Raw genomic sequence first — 19,929 nt, forward strand, 5'->3', positions numbered from 1 at the left:
TATATGCAATACTCATGCGCTGCTCTCTGCAGAGAGGTCCTGAGACTGCGCGCAGACACGCATGTTTTTAAAAAGCGTCACTGAAATTCTACTATTCCTAATACAGAACAGCTTTGAATTCTGTCTGCTGGCTGCTGTATACTGGGACATCCAGCAGTTTCCAAAAGGGGGAAACGTAGCGACTGTGCACTGACTTTTACGATACCATGTGCACTGACTTTTTTGATGTAGATTTCCTTCCCTTTGTGACTGGTACTACCTAGCACTTAATTGTGAAAATTCTTTCCGGGAGGCAGCCGGGCTTGTGACTGGAGGGTTGCCGATTCAATTCCCAGGCCCAACATCCATGGCTGTGTGCCCTTGAGCAAGGCGCTTAACCCTAATGCTCCCTGAGCACAGAGGAATGCTGCCCACTGCTCCTGCATCTGTTGTGTGTGTTCACTACTGGTGTGTTGGATGGGTTAAATGCAGAGACAAATTCACTGTTCACAGTGTGTGTATGCAATCACAGAGATTTACATTTTTACATTTTTTTTACATCCTTGATAGTTTGTAAATATGGGGCTTTTGACCAATGTGTTGTCCACTTGCTTATTCTCCTTCAATGTTCTTGCATTTGTATCTGGTCTGATACAGAACTTAGTGGCGGAACTTAAATGTAAACAGTAAGAACCCAACATTTGCCACCAACGTTTGCCACTGAAACACTTTTTTTTTTTAATCTTTACATAAATCTCCCCAATTTTGGGGAGGAGAAAGAATTACTGAAAACTAGCTGCCTGGGAGGACATTAGTTCACCAGCAAAGTGGATCTCTGGCATTCACATTAAAGAAGGAGGATCCTTATGAAGTGATATCAGTTGCTAAATTGTTAGAACTGCAAAAGTGTAACCACAGAATGTCAAGCTCTATTAAAGATACCAGCTTGTTTGGAGTCTTATGATGGTACTTATGAAAAGAACATATGAGAATCCCCCATATGAACAGAACAAGGTGTGTTAGCCCATATCAAGGGTAAGGCTGACTCAATTCATGTTTAAACAAATTTTGATAAGATTATGTCAGATAAAAATTGAACAGGAACAATTTGTTGAAATGTCCTGTTATGTTCAGGTTGTGTCACAGATTAGAAACTTACCGCTGGAAGTGGTTTTGGTGTCCTGTGGTCAAACCCTCCAATCATGATCATGTTGGGCATCTGAGGATGAGGGTACTCGAAGGTAAAGTCGACACGATTCAACCACAGGGCTGCACGACTCATGATCTCTACCACTGATGCCTCCCTCTGCAGAAAGCGTGTGGCTACCACATCTGCATACTCATACAAAGTGGCACAGGCAAGAGGCTGGACCATGGTCCTAAAGAAGTTTATACTCCTCTGCCAGAAAGTCATGTGGTCATTATAGTGTGTGTCACGCTGTGGTACATATGAGCTGGGAGTGGGACAGTTGGTGGCAAGGTACTCAGCACCACAAGGCATGTTGGCCTGGACATAGATGCTGGGGATGGACAGATATTCTCCAACGATGACCCCCACGGGCTGGAAAGGATCTGTGATCAATGCATCGAAGTCCCAGTCTTTAAGCTTCTGCAGAAGCTCCTTATTGTGTAACAAAGTTTCAGTCATCATGGTGAATTTACTCAGGAATTTCAGGGAGGACAGGAAGTTCTGGAATTTTGCCAAATCGGTTGACAAGTCAGATAGCATCATACGTTGCAGAGCGACATTTAAATCCTCCTGTAGTTGAGCTTTAGTGAAGGGCACCGGGAAGGTTAGAGTGGTGGTGTGCTCGGAGGGACCCATACTAAGACTCTCTTCAGGAATCACCACTACCACTTCGTGCCCCCTGCGTCCCAGTTCCTCCACCAGAGGCTTCATTCCCATCCAGTGGCTGCCATCTGCTGGGATCACTAACAGCTTCCCAGCTTGAGTTGAACCCAGGCAGATCAAATATAGCAACACACCTTGGATAAATCCTCTCATAATTTTTTTTTCCTTTTAAGTGCAAAATTTCTCAGAGCAGAGAGCAAGTTCTGTGTTTCAGGTCCTGTTCTTTCTCACAGCACAAGATATATATTCTTTGAAAGGGGCGTGGAAGAGTAGGAAGGGCTGGTCTGGGCAATGAAAGCTGAGAAAGGGAAAAAAAAAGGAGGGAAAGGTTGCAGAATTCCTGTAAATGATTAGCCAGCCTATTAATGATTTGGGATAGCCTTCTCAACCAAATATCCTTTTTCATAATAGTATGCTTGAGTATTACGTGTGTTTTGTTTGTTGCTTTATGAATGACACATGCACATGCTTTTGAAACACTTGAATCATATCCAGCACTGACTGCTGACCTGCATATGAATGTCATTAACAAGGTCTCTTTCTCTGTCTCTCTCTCTGTCTCTCTCTCTCTCTCATCGAAGCAGTTGTTTAGACTGGGTCATGATGACCCACAGAGCCAGGTACCTGAGCTTGACAAGTCAAACTCCAACTATCGGCACAGAGTAAAATTACCACGGCTGATAGAAGGGCTTACAGCGCACTGTTAGCAGCTCTATGTCAGGAGACTGTGAGGAGAAGAAGGTGGAAGTATCTATACACCAGCTGTTGGTGTTATGCATGCACACTGCATTATTTCACGCAGAGCTCTGTGTCACTCTGAATAGTGTCTCTCATATGCTTGAGTAGGAATGCCTTGTGTGAGTGTGACTGTCTTCCTCCCAGGTGTGCCCCGCCCCCCTCCGTCCTCTTCATCTCTCCTTGTCGGCCTCCTCCTCATCACCACCCCCCTCGTCCTGCTTTTGTTGTCTTTATTCTGTCTGCTGGTGTGTTTTCTTTTGCATCAGGATTGTATTACTTGTAATTGCCCCCTGGGTCAGCACCTTATGCATACTTGTCTGGCCAGGAAGGGGTCTCCTCTCTCTGTGGTCCTGCTCAAGATTTCCTCCATTTTTTCCCTGTTACACCTGGGTTTTTAGGGTTTTTTTTCTTGCCCGCTATAAGGATTAAGTCAGGGGGTGCCGTCCTGTTTTGTTTGTTGTGGGCATGTAAAGCCCTTTGAGACTTTAAATAGTGATCTTGGGCTCTAAATAAACTTGAAACTTGAAACGTCAATCAGAATGACAACGTTGCAAACGTCCAGGTGTAGCCAGGATTCCGTGAAGCAAAACACCGGGATCCTGGCATTGTATTTGCTAGTTCATAAAAGCAGTGTCAGCTCATCCATCTTGTTGATGATTTAACAGATGTTGGAGGGGTAGAGGGTGGGGAGCAGTGCGTGAAATCCTCTTTATCTCCATCTCATGATAGCATTAGATTGTCTCTACGTCAGCCACCTATGAGGGCAGGTAAGTCGGCCAGTGTTTCCGCTGCCATTCAGTGAATGAAACTAGATAAATACAGCATAGGAACAAAAATTAACACTGGTGGCAAATCAGGTGGTACTGGTGCTCCAGTGTTCACAAGCACACCAAGGCCGTAGGAAATCCTCATAGTGACATAAAGCAAAAGAAAAAAGAATACGAAAAAAGGAATGTAAACACAAGTGCTGGGAACCACGGCACAAATTCGTTGAGATTCAACAAAACCCTGAGACTTCATAATGTTGAGACTGAGATTTTACACACATATTTACGCTAACCGTAGAAATCAATAAAATGCCGTTCATTCAATTCATTTTTGTATATTAACGTAGATTTCTATTATGAGCAGTGATACACACACCCAAGCTGTGGTCTCAGCCTTGACTTTCCAGTACATCCAGTTCAGTCCAAACCATTTGGGATCATTCTTTTCCAGTAAGGCATGTCTACACCACAACTGCATTCTGCCATGGAGGGGTTTGTAAAGGGACTTTTAGAGAAAGATTTACGGAGCCACAGTGTAGCAAAGAGTCTCTTAGGATTGTAATTTGGAAACATTTTTCAAAATTAACACTTGGAATACCATTAATAATAGGTTAATATGCAGGGGCTGGCATAGGTCATTCACTGCTTGTTCATGTGTTGCATTAATAGTATTCATTCAATTAGACATTTCTTTATAACTTACATTAGCAGTTTTTCATCTGCAGTTTTAGTACTGTTCTGCAGCAAAATACAGATTCTGAACGGAACTTTGAGTAGTCTCGCAATGCTTACATAACCCCTTTTTCATGTAACGTACATTGTCACGATATTGCTTTTGTTAACCAAATACCTTAGAGGAACTTTTATCTTACAACAAATAGCATGAATAGTATGTGTGGCAGAAACTAAATGATGTGCGTGAGAAAGAAAAGATTTGTTGGCAACAAATGTTGGCATGGTATTGTGCAGGCTACTTAAGGACACACTTTATGTTGAAATCAATATTAGTCATGCTCATGGTCCAGCTGCTGAAATATAATTGATAGTCAAATGTAGGAGCAATTTGAAGTGCCACAGTAACTATTGAAATTGAACTTGTACTCTAAAACTGTTACTATGGTCAACATCACTGTTATCATTTGCACAGTAAATGACTAGATGACTGCTTCAGTCTGTTTTTGCTTCATTTTGCTAAAATTTTGCACTCCAGCTCAAATAAAAGTCAACACAACCATTAAAGGCATGTATGTTTTCTAAAGCTACATTTTGCTACATTTTGCATGGAGATGACAAACGCAAAATGTAGGACAAACGCAAAAGGTAGGACTATTATTGTCATCTCCACACAAACTGTAGCAAAATGTCTTATCGCTATGTATTATTGCTGTCTGGCTTAAAATGGTCTGCACTCACTTTACTGGACTACAAAAAGGGTGTGAACAGCTAGGACTTGGCAGGACAGTGTTGACACTGTTTACAACAAGAAGCGTCATTGGTTAATGCCACATGTTGTTTTTGTTTGACCGAATAACCTAACTAGATTGAACTTTGAGCTAAATTTGTGAATTCACTGCCTATTCAAGACACAGCACTACTGACATCACCCTTGACACAGTGCTTTGGAATAGCAACTGCTGATCTATGAACTTGCTGACAAGACTGTTTATTTAACGTCCATTGTTATGTGCTGACAAGCCCACAGAATAAATTTCCTCCAACAAGCCTGTTCTAGAACAGAGGTGGCCCAGGACCGATATGATAAATACCTGTTTTCATTCTCTAAGACATTGAAGGGCCATTCAGACAGTTCTGTTAAGGGAGTGGTCTCTCTATGGTGCTACATCTCATGCAATGCAGGAACACTTTATCACACATTACATTCACAAGTGAGCACATGCTTATGAGGGCACACAGGTGTCAGAGAGAGCATGAATAACAGGTTTGATGAGATACTATGGAAAAAAATGGTCTCGATTGGACATCTGTTATTTGGGGGAAAAACTGTACTTCAGTAAATGTGTTAGTACTCAGAAAAAGTCTGTTTAATCAAAATACAAAAACTATATATATGTAAAAAAACGAATAAAAAAAATTGTGTATTTAAGAAGAAGATCCTATAAGTTGTCCAGTGGTGAATTAATTCCATTTCTTACAATCACCCCTCAATTCCCCACAATTTTCCTCATATTTATACACACACACACATACACACACACTCGCACATGCACACAATGTATATATATATATATATATAGTCTCACTTATACCAAAAGGTATAATGAGCAACATATATTTCTAATAACCAGGAAAGGCTGAACGTTACCAGGTTGGTTGGGAGGGGCTGAGTTGAGTAAAGGCTGCCTATTAATATAACTAATAATAACTATTAATTAAAAATTATTAGTTATTATTAGTTAGTTAGTTATTATATATGGATTTTCATTGCTTTGTCACCGCCTTACAGTTAATAATACAGTCATGGGGTTCACCTGGTTTTCAATCAACATAAATATCACTGCTTTTTCATAATTTCTTTTGTGAAATCTTGCCATAATCTTACTTTGATATGCGTGAGTCCCAACCAGGAAGTCTGAGACTTATTTTGCCTTGTTCCTGTGCTTCTCTTTCCAAATGTAGCCCGTGTTAAATAAAAGCTGGTCAGCTGCACATGTATCCAGTCTCTCAATTATTATTGACGTTATTGTTATTGTTTGTTGTCGTTGAAGTTGTCGATACTGTGTTATATGTTAGTACCCAATATCAGTGAAATGACGTCAGCATAAAACACGAATGTAACGTCAGTCATATGTCTCCTTCTAGTGGCCACTCACTCAAGCACTCAGTCTCACTCACTTAAATCTCTCAAATCTCAAAACGAAAAACCCAAATCTCTAATGGAAAAACATCTGAAATGAACAGAAACACAATCTGTACACAGCAGTTCAGTTGTGAAAAATACAGTAACTATAGTAGAAGTTCGTGTGTGCTGTACAGTCTTTAAACATTATGATTTACAAAATCGGGCCAATACATCGCATTGATCATTTTGGCCTCATTATAACGGTCCAGGCGCACGGTGGTGCTGTTGACACACTAAATAAAACTGTCAGTTCCTTTTAAAAAGACTATAGCGTCCTGAACCGCAAGGATGCTTTGAATTCCTGTGACCCAAATCACAGACTGAATGTACATAATGATACTTAACATACTGTACATAACTTGGAACTAAAATATTTGGGGGAAATAATCAAGAATCTCAATGAATGCATTGGCTATCACTGTATTTTATGAGTAAGAAGGCATAAAGCACCCACCTGATAAGTTTGATATTTTAACTGGTTTGATTTTTACACATATATTTCACTGTTATTTTCATGTTCTTTAAGATTCTTACGGAAGATTATAAACATTATAAACGCGTTTTGTCTCAACATTTCAACTATGCCGTTATCCTGTGTTTATAATGCAATCATTTGTAACGACTATGTGTTAGCGAGTACATTTTCAGGTAGGAACTTTTTCAGCGCTTCAGAGCAAGGTTTATGATGGGTTAATAGCAGCTGACGTATGGCTGAACCTTAAGATTTTTGTAGACTCTGAAACCAAAGAAGACTTGGGAATTCTCACTGCTACATCTCCTTCTCGTCAAACTATTACAGACAGCACTGAGCGCTGGGGTGCACAAAGGGCTTTTGGAGGACCGGCTGCAGAAAACTTAGACTATGTCTAGGCTACATAACGACCGTTGTTCAGCCATTAAACATTTTGTTTTACGCCAATAGTCAAAACAAAGTTCCAGTCTCTGTCAAATATACGAGTGAAGTCGCACCATTATGTGTGTTGTTCAAAGCGCATAGATGGAGCTAGCTGACGCAAAATGCTAAATATCGTTGAGTGTGGATGTAATTGGACTCAGTGTTTAGGAAGCCCTGGCTGCATCAAAGCGTACAGATTCTGAAACGTTACATGCGCGTTATCCTGAAGTTGTAACCGATGTTCAGAGAGAAAGAGAGATGTTTGACTTTTTTTTCAGGTAGCAGCATCATCACTCTCATCATTACGCACTGGGATTTTTTCTTTCAGCTGCACGTGATAAATTTCGCCGGCTAAAATCGCTTTGTCAAGCAGTCGAGGCGTTAAATCAGATCAAAGGTAAGGTATAGATCATATTAATATTTAAGCTGTGCTTCTGCTGCGTAAAACAGTTTATGACAATTTATGAAAACTGTCATGTCACAACTACTTTTTCTGAATTTAAGTAAGACTGTTTGTGGGACGTATTATGGTAAAATTTTGAAATGCACCTGAATATGTTCCGAGATGCATACATACATGTTGTGTTTTGTAGGCGTTAAACATTTTGAACAACTTTTTCATCTGCCGATGTTCTCCGGAAAACAGCAATGGCATCTGTTTGTGAATTCTCTGGTTCTAAAATCCGTACAATGGATATTGGCCTCACCCACCTTTAATTAAGGTTGAAGACAAGTTGAAAACTAAGAATCCAAGATGCGAAAACTGCAGACTATTCTGCTCCTGTTCTGTTTACACAAGGTGAGTGTTTCTTATCTCTATATACGAGGAAAAATAGGGCAAACAAAATCTGTCACGTTTTGTTCAACGGTAATTCGGTGAAGAGCAGAACAGTCCGTAAGTCACGGAACAGATAATGCAACGACAAATATCAAACGCCAACAATATTCCTCACTGGGTACAACAAAAAAAGTTATGTCCTCATGTTCTTTGTTTAAGTTAATGCTGTAATGAGGCCTCAAATAATAATAATAATAATAATAATAATAATAATAATAATAATTCAAATAATAATGTTTCCATGGAAGATTTTCTTGTGGAATACAAATACGCGATACATTGATACACATATTACTTGATAATGCTTACCATGTAATTGTGGGAAATTGAGATCTTCTGTTTCAGTCTAGTTGATAGACCTTCATTCTATGGGGATAAGCGTAGGGACATTACAATGCTCTAAATTAACGTGTAGAATGCAATTAAATTTCGTAATTGTGTCTAAATGGAGCATATCATAACTGTACAGCAGTGGGGCTTGAAAAGGAAAAAAACACTTTCCTTAAGTGGAGAAGTTCATATCTAATACTTATTTACCTTAACATCCACAGAATACTCAACTATAAGATAGGTCTTATAGGGTTTTTGTTGTTGTTGTTGTTGTTGGATTAGGGAAGTAACAGTATCAGTTGTGCACCACAACATTCTTGGTATTGATGGAAATGAGGACAGACTAGTTGTTGACGTTTCAGAAGGTTACGTGAAAATAGTCAAAAGCTGATTTCAGTGCACTTAAGATCAGATGGTTGTTGAAATCATTCAGTAGTTCTATGATGTGTTATTCAGTTATCTATAAAAAAAGTACCTTGTTTCAGACAAACCGAACTTGACCAGATATCATCATGCTGGCATGGTTGATGAAGATGCTTTTGTTGAAGACTATTAAACCTACAAAATTATGTAAGACTTCCTCACTGTTGATAAGGACAGATTTTAAAAAAATTATTTATTTTTTAATTAATTATTTATTATTTTTTTGTGCATGAAACTACGAAGTGCAAAGGACATAGCTTGACTGATTAATACTGATTAAACTGATTAAAAGTGAATTTTTATGGAACTAAATAAACCAGAAACTACTGGAACATTTCAAAGGTACATTTAGTGCTCCAGTCAGAGATTTTTCTCGGCCCTTCAGAGTTAGACTCTTCAGAGAGCCAATGCCCAGGGGAATGACATGCGTGCCAAAGGGACCATCCTCACCTTTTGCCCGTGCTCCCAAATGAAACATCCCAGTAGACCTGTGTCCCTGTGCACCTTCTCTTCATCTACACACACACACACGCACACACACACACGTCTGTTAATGCAAATACAAGGAAAGTTTCCTAGCATCTGTGCCAAACCCTAGAGAGAGGGATAAGAGGGTCGAAGCCAACATACAAATAACGATTTGCTCTGTGACATCTGGCATAGTCCACCTCTATAGACAGACTACAGTACAATAAACTTCAGTTTAAAATACACTTAAGCTCTGCTCCCTACCGAAAATAAAATTTCCTTTCAGGGTAGGTAAAAGGAAGACAGTGGTGAAATTTGTTATAGACAACATTTGGCATCTATACTCCTTGTCAGGAGCACTTTATAGAACCTAACATTTATTTCCTCTCTGACACAACAAAAATTTGATTTTTGAGATTAAATATAAAATTGCTTTTTGGGGGCCGTGACTGTTTATACAGGCTGTGGAAAATACAGAGGACCAGTTTGTAATTGTAACATATAATTTATGTACGTTTACTTTTAATTGGTGTTGTTGCTGTGTGAACTGTTAGTACATCTCTCTGTTACATGGTCGACAACTTGTGTCTGTGTTTTTCAACACGCAATTTTATCAGTCGGCCAAAGAGGACATATTTATTGAGTTAATGTAATCAATTCCAATTAATATTTTAATGCCTTGGATATCTAGGCTCATCTCAGCATCAGCATTGCCTGCTCAAGGAGTGTAGTTTTTCACTCTCTCTGTGTAGATGGAAGCCTTCAGTTTTTAGGCTTGTTAGGGACATTGGTGTGCGTCATTAAGCTCTTTTATACAAAACATGCTCTACATCTTCCATGTAATGCAAAAATTTTGCTGTCGCGGTTTGAGTGAACTGTGAAGAAGAAACTGCTGAAACTGACAGCATACTGTGAGAAAGCCGCATCAAGTGTGATGATAAAAGGACTGGCACTTATTGTAAAACATTTGATTTTGAAGAAAGAATGGAGAGCACAAACCACACTTGACACCAACTGCATCGTCAATAAGTTCGGGGTCCCTGAGTGTTACGACATGATTTAGATTTAATCACATTGGACAGCTGTTACATGAATACTGTCACCTTTTTCGTGTAATCGTAGTTTTTCTTATTTAAACATAATATTTTCATAGGGAGTATTTTTTTTTTCCAGGCCAGACATCTGAATGCTTAGGTTAAACAAATGAGACAGTATTAAGAACTCAATTTGCATTACAACAACAGCAAAAAAAAAGTAAGTCCCCCCTCTCTGTCTGTCTGCGCGTGCAATTAGATTTTGATTTCATTATTTATTTGTTTCCTCATTTAATGGAAAAGTAGCAATGGAAAGTATAATAAAATGTACAGTGGCAGGATTAGGAGCAGTGCTTTAATCTCGTGCTTCTGATAGTACTGCATGGGCTGATTGATTAGTTTTTCAGGAAGCTTATGTCAGAAAAACTAATCCGTCTTTGGATTGTGCCAGCCTTGTAAGGTTTTCCGCTCTGGCACTTTATCATTGCAGCGAATTACAGAGCTGCTGGGCCGCGATAAGACCCTCGTCGCTTTCACAGGCCCATCCCTCTGGACAATAAAAAACACTGTTTATATTCCTCAGAACCTGCTGCGGCCCCTGGCTCCACATCAACCCCTCACTGGATTTGCCTTGTGAGAGGAAGAACTTACATTGGTCTCAGAAATGACAGCAAACCAAATGGGAGGAACAGAAAGAAAGAAAGAAAGAAAGAAAAAAAAGAACAGAAAAAAAGGAAACCTTGAAATCGAAGGAAATAATAAAATGTACTAGTGTTGCCTCCAACCTAAAAATTCCTCTTGGAGAAGATTACATGTGGATTTTTAGTGAGTGAGTTTGTCTGTAAATACAAGCATCTGACTCTGGATTGCTGGTTATCAGTTTGTGGCTTATTCACTGGTGATGTGTATCTTGGCCCATATTGGGGTCATACTTGGTTGCCTCAGTAATCCCCCATAAACAATATTGTCTGTGACATTTCATGTTATGAACACTGATGTTCCTGAGTGTCTTTTGTCCCTCTCTTAAGCTTCTCGGTGTGTCTGGCCTTTCAGTCATGAAACAGTCAACACTGATGGTATTAACACTATCTCAGTCTCTGGTAATTGTGTCATTTCCAGAGACACTCATCTGAAATGTATAATGCTTTATAACAAGGACAGTATCTGATTCTTAAAGATGCTTGAGGATGTTTTGACACAGGAAGGATGCGGATGAATGAAATTCATGGTGATGTGCTGAAAAAGTCACCCTTGGATCTCTCGCCTGTGGGTTTGATTCTTTCTTAGGTTAGATGCTTTAGCTACAAAAAAAAAGAAAAAAAAAGAGAAAATTTATTGAATTTGGAATAAGTTACAGGGTAACATACTCTGTTTCCTTAAGATTACTGAACAATTTCACTTAGATGTGCTTCTGTCTCCTTTACCATTTTACCATCAGCCTTTTTGTGGTTGAGTAGATACATTTCTGTCTTGGTATAGCATTGGCTTTATTTCCTTAAAAAAAAAACCCTAATGTCATATTCTGGCTGTAAACAACCCGTTGTCAGACTGTGTTTCTTGCTGTCCCCTATAATCTTTCATACTCTACTGAAAGAGAATACTGTATTAGTTCATGAAATAATTACCCACCAAGAATCATATATAGATTACAAGACTGACCAAGATAATTCATTAATATGATATGTTTGTTTTCTCACAAAAGTCTAGCTCAACACTCAGAAAACACAATAAACAAATTTCATATGGGGAAAAATAGGGTTAGGGACACATCTCTCAGTACTGCACATAACAGATATCGTAGTGCTTCGTAAATTTGACCAGTCGTGTGAGCGTACGAGATGATATGTAAGGTAAGGACATTTGTGTAAGTATTGACTGTATTCTTGTTACAGATTTAATACAATAGCTATCTATCGCAGCAAATATAAAATCGATACAGCACGATTGATTGCCTTGCTTTGAGGAGTCTTACATTGTTTAAAACCCAAGGACAGTATATATACTGAACATGAACAAAAGATTGACAACACACATGACGAACTCTTGAGCCAGGTTCTTCTTAAATTACAGATGATCAGTGTGGGTCAATGGTGGGTGCTTAGTTTTCTTGGAGCGGAGACTTATAGGCATTTGTGTGGGTCTGTCCACAAATGACTTTCACATCGTGCTATTGCAAGGCAGAGATTTCTGATGCACTGGTAGCAAAGACATAGAATAATCTGGATGATATTTTAAGTTTCCGTTCTGGATTGAGGCATCAGTTTAGTAATTAATTAACATGTTTAGCAATAGCCATCACTTTTCTTTTTTTTTTAATTATAAAGCAATTAGCACTGTAATGAAATCCCTGTAACTTTCAAGCACATACCAGACAGGACAGGACAGGACAAATTGGATGGTAAAAATTACACTGCTTGTTTTTGTTTTTTTTTTGTTCATCCTCATCTTTTCTCAAAATCCTTTGCTTTTCCTTTTTCACTCTCGACTTATGAAAAAAGTTCTCATCTCCTCCATCTTTGCATTTTTTGTGAAGTACAGCCTTTAAAAAAGAGAGGGAGCCCCTTTATGAGTCAGTCATCTCAAATATCAGAAGCATTTGTTCCGACTAATCTGACTGCTAAATAAACTTCACAAATCCCTCACAAATTTATAATTTGCGTTTGCAGAGATTTTAGTAAGAAAGTTGAACATGGAATATGAAACAGTTGATGGAATTTTTACAAGTTTTTTTCTTAATTTCTTTTCTTTCTTTCTCTCTCTCTCTGTCTTTCTTAAAGCGTTTTTAGCGTTTTCTTCATGCGTGTACCTAAACTGTTGGCCTGAGCCGAGGAGCTATCAAATGATATGTGTGGAAGAAGGCGTCTAGTCTCTGTAATGGGATTATGAACGTGTTAATGTGATGAGAGGTTGCACCTGCTGAATGAGACGGCTCACACGGCCACGCTGTCAGGTGTGCTTGCCACCGAGATAACGCCAAAACACTGATCCTCTTATGTCTTTCCCAGGCCTCTCCAGTCATGTGCTTGCTATTGATCTCTGTTGGCAGATTCTATGATTACATGTCACAGTGTGGTTTCTGACCTTGATGGCCGTTCCAGAGTTGCACAGAGTTGCAAAAAATACAAAACATAAAACATTTCAGTCAAAAATATTTTCGATACATTGTTTCCTCCGAGAAATTAAGGAATGACTGCTGCTTGCTTCTGAATTTATAGTCATTTATGAATTTAAAATAATACATGAAAACATGAATTATGTTGTGTAATAAGTCATATCTTTGGGAAAAAAAAAAAGCATTTACATTTACATTAGTTACAAGGGTCCTCATAAACATTGTATACATTTTTAGAAGTTACAGGCTTATAGCAACAACTCATCCATGGTGTGGAAGGTGAAATGAAACGCACATGCTATTGCATGTCCTTACTTGCTCGATACTAATTTTCATTTGGAACGCCGCCTATCATAGTACTGTTTTTCTGCAGACTGTGGTGTCCCGTGGCTCTTGCGTGAAAGGGCTGAGCGTTTGCACCGAATTCCTTTTTCCCGAGCATCTGTCAGCAGGGTGAGAGAGATGAGAGAGAGAGTGCTGACACTCTGCTGAAAGCGATGGTTCTGGGCTGATGACAGGATTCAACGACTTACACACATCACTTTTCCAAAAGTCCTCAGAACATCTTCTAATCTCACTGTGACCACTCAGACTCTATATAGTAACGTTTCATTCCCTGTGTCTAAATTGTGCTGCGCTGTACCTGATCTTGCTTTGACCTCTGTTTACCAGTGTGACTCCATCCTTTTCCTTTTTTTTTTTTATCCTTTTGAAAAATTGGTTCTGTTGAGGTTGTGCAGATTTCTACAGCCATTCGGAAATATGTGTGAGGTCTGTGCAGATTCTGTAGCAGAGGTGTCTTTGACTGTCCTTGCAGAACTGCTTGGACAGCAGCTGCTCCTGCCCATTTTCATTGGCCCAAAATGTCAGGGTCTTGTCATTAAAATATCATGTTTTTTTTTTGTCCTTCTCTTTACGTTGACTCTAGCTGTTTGTTGTCAGTAGTTGACAGTTTCTGTCGAAGCAGAAAGCAGAGGGTGTTCTGGACATGGTTCAGGTCCAAACATACTGATGTTAGAACGCAAAAAGGGACATGTTTGAACTCCTACGTCTCAAAGAGTTTGTCATTTTAAGGCATTTTAAAAACTCCTAAATGGAGCCAGTTCCAATATGACACGGCTGTATGTGTTGTAAAAACATCACTTACAAATTAAAACCTAATATTAAACAAACTCATGCTACTTTAATTGCTCATCTTTAAGAATGATTAATGCTCAAGAGTTGTTCATTTACATAATGTTCAATGTCTGTAGTCAGAGAGCCATATACATACATTTGACCGAATGATTTAATGGTCTTCTGAACAAGCGAGACATGCCTAAGTGTGTGGCTCTCTAAGGGTCAGGTGGTAATGGCAGTGGGGATTATATGGCATTAGACATGCAGTCCAGCGTATAGCTGGTGATCAAAGGCCGCTCAGGGTAAGGATTTGCCACAGTGATCTTCTCTGCTCAACACCTGCCATTTGTTACTCTACCGGCTCTTGATTAAGAGTGATGGCTTCGGAGCGTGAGGCTGTTTCAGCCATCAGGGTAGCAATCTATTCCTCAGGACCATGTAGACTCAGTATGCCCCCCCCCCCCCCCCCCCCCCCGCCTCCCTCAGGCCCTCAGTGCCTTCTCCTGGAACAGCTCTTTGTGGGAATCATTATCACTGAAATGGTCTGTATTCTGTATTGCTGCAGATGTGAGAGAGCGAGAGAGAGAGAGAGAGAAGGCTGATGGAGATGGCAGCTGGATGGGGGTCTTAGGACAGGTCTGATGTGAACAAAAGAATTTACCATATTCAGTTCCTTTGAAACAACAGGCAACTGCTGTTACTCATCCTGTTCAGTTTGACTGGAAAACGGTAAGCGATGATGTCAGAATACACCAGGCCATTTTTTGGATGCCTTAGAAAATTCTGCGAGGCACAATGAAAAATGCAGTTATCAGAGAGACGGTGAATTTTACCCAGTAGAAAGATGTGGTTGAATAAAAAGAAAAAAACAGGATAAGAGGGGCAAAGAACAACACTATGGTTGAGTGAAAAAAACCCCCAAACAAACATGTATATATCCCCTACGCATGTATTGGGCTGTGGTAGCTAGGTGTCAAATGGTGTGCCTGCAGCAAGTACAGCAAAATAACACTAAAAAAGGATGAAAAAGGAAGTAAAGAAACACTCCACGTGAACCTCAATAATACCAAGATGCTGCCATGTCGCACAAATGAGATTGGGTTTTATAGCTGAGAGATGGAAACAGGTAGAGAAAACAAGCCAATCTGACAGCCAAACAGAAACCTGGCCTGGGGCTTGAAACCCATCACTGTATCGCTGGATAGAGCAAATGCATTTCAGCAGCATTCTCCCAGATGATCCAGCTCTGAGATGTCACTGACTTCTTAATAACTTTCTAGAGGGTAGTCCTGGTCGCCGTGGCAATTACCTTTATGTCACGCAGTAAAAGATATGTCCACCCAAGGGACCTGCGGACAGCCGGCTCCACAATGCTCATTACAGGCTAATGTCCAGACTGATTCTACCTAGTCATGTAAGATCTCAAGCTTGTGTCATTCTCTAAGTGAACCCTCCTTGGAAAACTGGACACTGACAACAGACGCTCTACATGTTACTAAAGACAGATGTGCCCTCGTGACTCAAGGAGTTTTAGCGACAATTTATGGGTCAGACAAACTTGGTGTTGTTCTTGGCCTTTGTAGCGAACTTTTAGAAAAGTGAAATAATAACAGTGAAAAAAAAGAAAAGACTGAAATGTGCTTTTCTATTTAAGTGTACGCCTGTGAATAATTACTAGTCTTTGTACACTCGAAATTGAGTTTGCTCTTTTCTTTCCGAAATGACTTTATTGGAGCGCAATGGCATTATAGTTGGAATATTGTCTATTTTGAGTCAAGCCGTCGTGTTCTGCAGCACGGTACGTAGATTAAGGAGTCTTAATTAATCTTTTGAGCATTCTGCTCTGTCAGACCTCTCATTTTCACATCCTCCTTTTCCCTCTTTTCACAAAATCGACGGTTATTTGGATTCATTTTTTTAGACATCGTGAGCCAATCTAAGAAACTTATTATCAAACATTGGTGCTTACACAACAGAAGAAGACTGAGAGAGAGAGAGAGAGAGAGAGAGAGAGAGAAAGAGAAGGGGGGTAAGATGGTGTGTGTGTGTGTGGGGGGGGGGGTGCAGTTGTCAGCTCAAGCTTTTAAGTTTTTCCTGTCAAAGCAAAGAAAAAAAACATTTTATTTTGCGTGTGTGATCCCTTGGTTGTCACAGCAATTTCCCCAGTTGTTCATCATACTTTAACTGCTTTCACATTATCATCCAGCCCTCTTGGTCTCTTCCCACCTGGATTCCCTCCCCTTTCCTCGTTCTCGCTAAATGTGAAAGATACGTCTTCTTTCCATCATGCCGTTTGATTATCCATAAAAGAAGAAGAAAAAAAAAATCTGAGGAAATTGAGTTACACATTATTCTTTCAACTGAATTTGAGAAGAACCTCCCAAAGATGAATGGCACACTTACAGCTCAAATGAAAACGTTCTCAGTGCCTTTTGATGTTTTTAAGTTAACTTAATGTGCCACCAACAATGCAGCGCTTGGCAAAGATTAACGCTCTTTATATAGAACTGCACAAAAGCTTTGCTGTGTCTTTCAAGCTTTTTAGCCATTGAAAAAATATCATTATTAAAATGACTCTCTCTCTCTCTCTCTCTCTCTCCCTCTCTCTCTCTCTCTCTCTGGATGTATTTTCATGTAGAGGCATTGTCTTAATTAAACAGCATGAGGAGTGATGAATGGGCCAGTCTTGCAGTCCGTGGGAGAGACATTGATTTCACATTAAATGCGGAGCTCTGAAATTGCCAGGCTATTACGCTCTGTTTGCATCGTTCATTAAGGTGTTTCTGATGTGGAGTAGGTGTTTGGTACTGTAAAAACAATGCAAGTTTGAACCTCATTTGAAAAGTGCATGCACACTTAACCTTATATGGTAACGTAATTTTGTTTGTGCAGCCATGGAGTTTTGTATGTCATGAAGTGCTTCAACTGTCAAACTATTTAGAGGGTGATGTTAGCAGAGCGCTCTACTGTGTGAACTGAGTCCACATATGCTACAATTAAGCTCACAGCAAAATTTGTAATTAGAGAGAGAGAGAGAGAGAGAGAGGGAGAGAGGAAAAAAAAAACAGTGGAGCTCTGCTTAAAGCTTTTTCACATCTGCTGCTGCAAATGATCCTTTCAACCATGCCTCTGGAAAACAGCCACAGCTAATTACTAATAAAAGTCGTTCAGCTTATTCCAGAATTGTTAAGACCATATCTGTGCTGAGCCAGGTCTCCATCCTGAAGCAAGCAGTCAATTTAATACTGTAGTGATCTCTGCCATTTTTTAAGCTTTAAACGATGATTTCAGATTCGCATTCCTTCAAATATTACAGCAGTAATGCACATATACACTTATTAACATGTTTTTTTTTTCTCCCCGCTTCTCATCATGTATTTTATAGTGGCCATGTCCTACTTTTCTGACAAACCACATTACGTTTGAAGTCAAAATCCAAGATATCTGATACATTAAATATCTCCTTTTGTTATCACACATTCTTCTAATAAATTGTTTTGCTTGAAACCGTTTACATTATTAAGATTCATTTCCATTTTGAAAGTTGGAAGGGGGGTAAAAAAAAAAAAAAAAAAAGCAATTTGAACTTCATGATTATGCCCCAATGTTCCTTTTGATGTTTTTCTCTATTGTCTCTGAAGGTCACATGCAGAAAAGTGCAAATTCCAGAGACGGGGCTTACAGAATGGGGTGAGAGCGACAATGCACAGAGCCTTGTTCCCAAAGGAGCGAGTCCACGGATCCTCAACCCTTTGCGTCTGTTTGCCAAAGGTTCCCCTGGGTTCAAGCACAACATGAGGGAAGTGACATATTTAGAAAACATGGAGGACTTCTGGGACTGGTTATCTAACCAGACAGATGTTCGAGAGACACAAGTGAGGACTAAACGCAGACCCATCGTAAAGACGGGGAAGTTCAAAAAAATGTTCGGCTGGGGAGACTTTCACTCAAACATCAAGACCGTAAAACTGAACCTCCTCATTACGGGCAAAATAGTGGATCACGGAAATGGCACCTTCAGCGTTTACTTTCGGCACAATTCCACTGGCCTCGGAAACGTCTCGGTCAGTCTCGTGCCTCCCTCCAAGGTAGTGGAGTTTGAGATCGCACAGCAGTCCACCCTGGAAACCAAAGACTCCAAAGCCTTCAACTGTCGAATTGAGTACGAAAAAACAGACCGGAACAAGAAGACTGCTTTGTGTAACTTTGACCAATCCAAGGTGTGTTACCAAGAGCAGACGCAAAGCCATGTATCTTGGCTCTGCTCCAAACCCTTCAAAGTCATATGCATCTACATCGCCTTCTACAGTGTTGACTACAAACTTGTACAGAAGGTATGCCCTGATTATAATTACCATAGTGACACGCCATACTCTTCCACTGGATAGCCATACACATTAGCCTAAGCTTGGATCTCCCAGAGAGTCCTGACTGAAGCTGGCAAGCCCGTTTTGACCCTGCAGCAGTCCTCAAAGTCCATGCCATGTGTTCGCTGTAATTCAGGAGCAATTAAAATATTATCCAGATGTTTTCTATTAGGCTAAACCATAAGGCATGTGCTTAGGATAAAACTGTGCTTTTGTGCCACTTCAGCAACAATGAATTTGCCACAAAAGCCATTGATTTTAGCCGTATAGTGTTATTTAGTTTTATAATAGACAAGATGTTCCCCAAACTGGGACTGAACCCTTGACTAATACAACGAACAGGTGATGTAACTCTCTAATCTTAAAAAAAATAAATAAATAAAAATATGTCTCGCCAAAATTCCACTTGGTCAATATGAAAATGGACATGGTTAGATAGGATTAAAAAAAAATAAAGTCACTCAGTCTCTGTTTTGGAGCATTATGGGTACTCGGTTGAGGCATATTGGCTCAGACAATGTTTCTGCTGAGGCTGACATATGTGCATCACATTAAAAGTATCACATTTTTTTTTTAGTGTTACTATCATTTATATAAAATTATTTTATGCAGATAGTACCAGCAATTCAGACTGGTCAGCTTTCCTTTTTTCTGTTTCAATACAATCAAAATCCAAATGAGGCAAAAACAAAATTTTCAGGTGCCTCACGAGAACATAATTCATTGGACAGGTGGATATAGTGAATCTGGCAGCCAATTAACAACACTTTGTCATGGTCTTACCACAGAGCTTGACATATCCAGGCTCTAATTAACATTAATTAGAGTGGGAAATTTCAGTTACGCACCATGACAGAAGGGGACTGAAGCCAAAAAGTGAAATTTAGTATGTCAGTCATGTAGAGAGCCTGTGTAACGGCCCTTTCTCTGGACCACAACCATACTTCACTGTCTTTGAGAGCGTAGTGCCCCCGTATTTCACGTCCGTTGATTTGTGTGTGGGGGGTAAACAGGTAAATGAAGCATTGTGATCATTAAATACTGCTTAAACATTAAGTATTACTTAATCATTAGGTATCATTTAATCAAACTGAGTGATGCAGGGAGAGTAATTTAATTTGTAACATTACTTTACATTTTCATTATT

At 39.6% G+C, this 19,929-nt stretch overlaps 2 protein-coding genes across 2 annotated transcripts; one reads left to right on the forward strand and one right to left on the reverse strand.

The window, feature by feature from the left end:
* Nucleotides 1–1,126: 1,126 nt before the first annotated feature.
* On the reverse strand, nt 1,127–2,026 carry LOC115823019 (UDP-glucuronosyltransferase 1-2-like). The gene has a single exon (XM_030787015.1). It carries the CDS (start codon nt 1,982–1,984, stop codon nt 1,127–1,129), a length of 858 nt encoding a protein of 285 aa, XP_030642875.1. The 5' UTR covers nt 1,985–2,026.
* A 5,819-nt stretch (nt 2,027–7,845) lies between these two features.
* On the forward strand, nt 7,846–18,803 carry nxph2a (neurexophilin 2a). Its single transcript, XM_030786687.1, has 2 exons — nt 7,846–7,890; nt 18,057–18,803. Exons 1-2 carry the CDS (start codon nt 7,846–7,848, stop codon nt 18,801–18,803), a joined length of 792 nt encoding a protein of 263 aa, XP_030642547.1.
* Nucleotides 18,804–19,929: the final 1,126 nt, after the last annotated feature.

Source organism: Chanos chanos, chromosome 10 (assembly GCF_902362185.1).
Source record: "Chanos chanos chromosome 10, fChaCha1.1, whole genome shotgun sequence".
Lineage (NCBI taxonomy): Eukaryota > Metazoa > Chordata > Actinopteri > Gonorynchiformes > Chanidae > Chanos > Chanos chanos.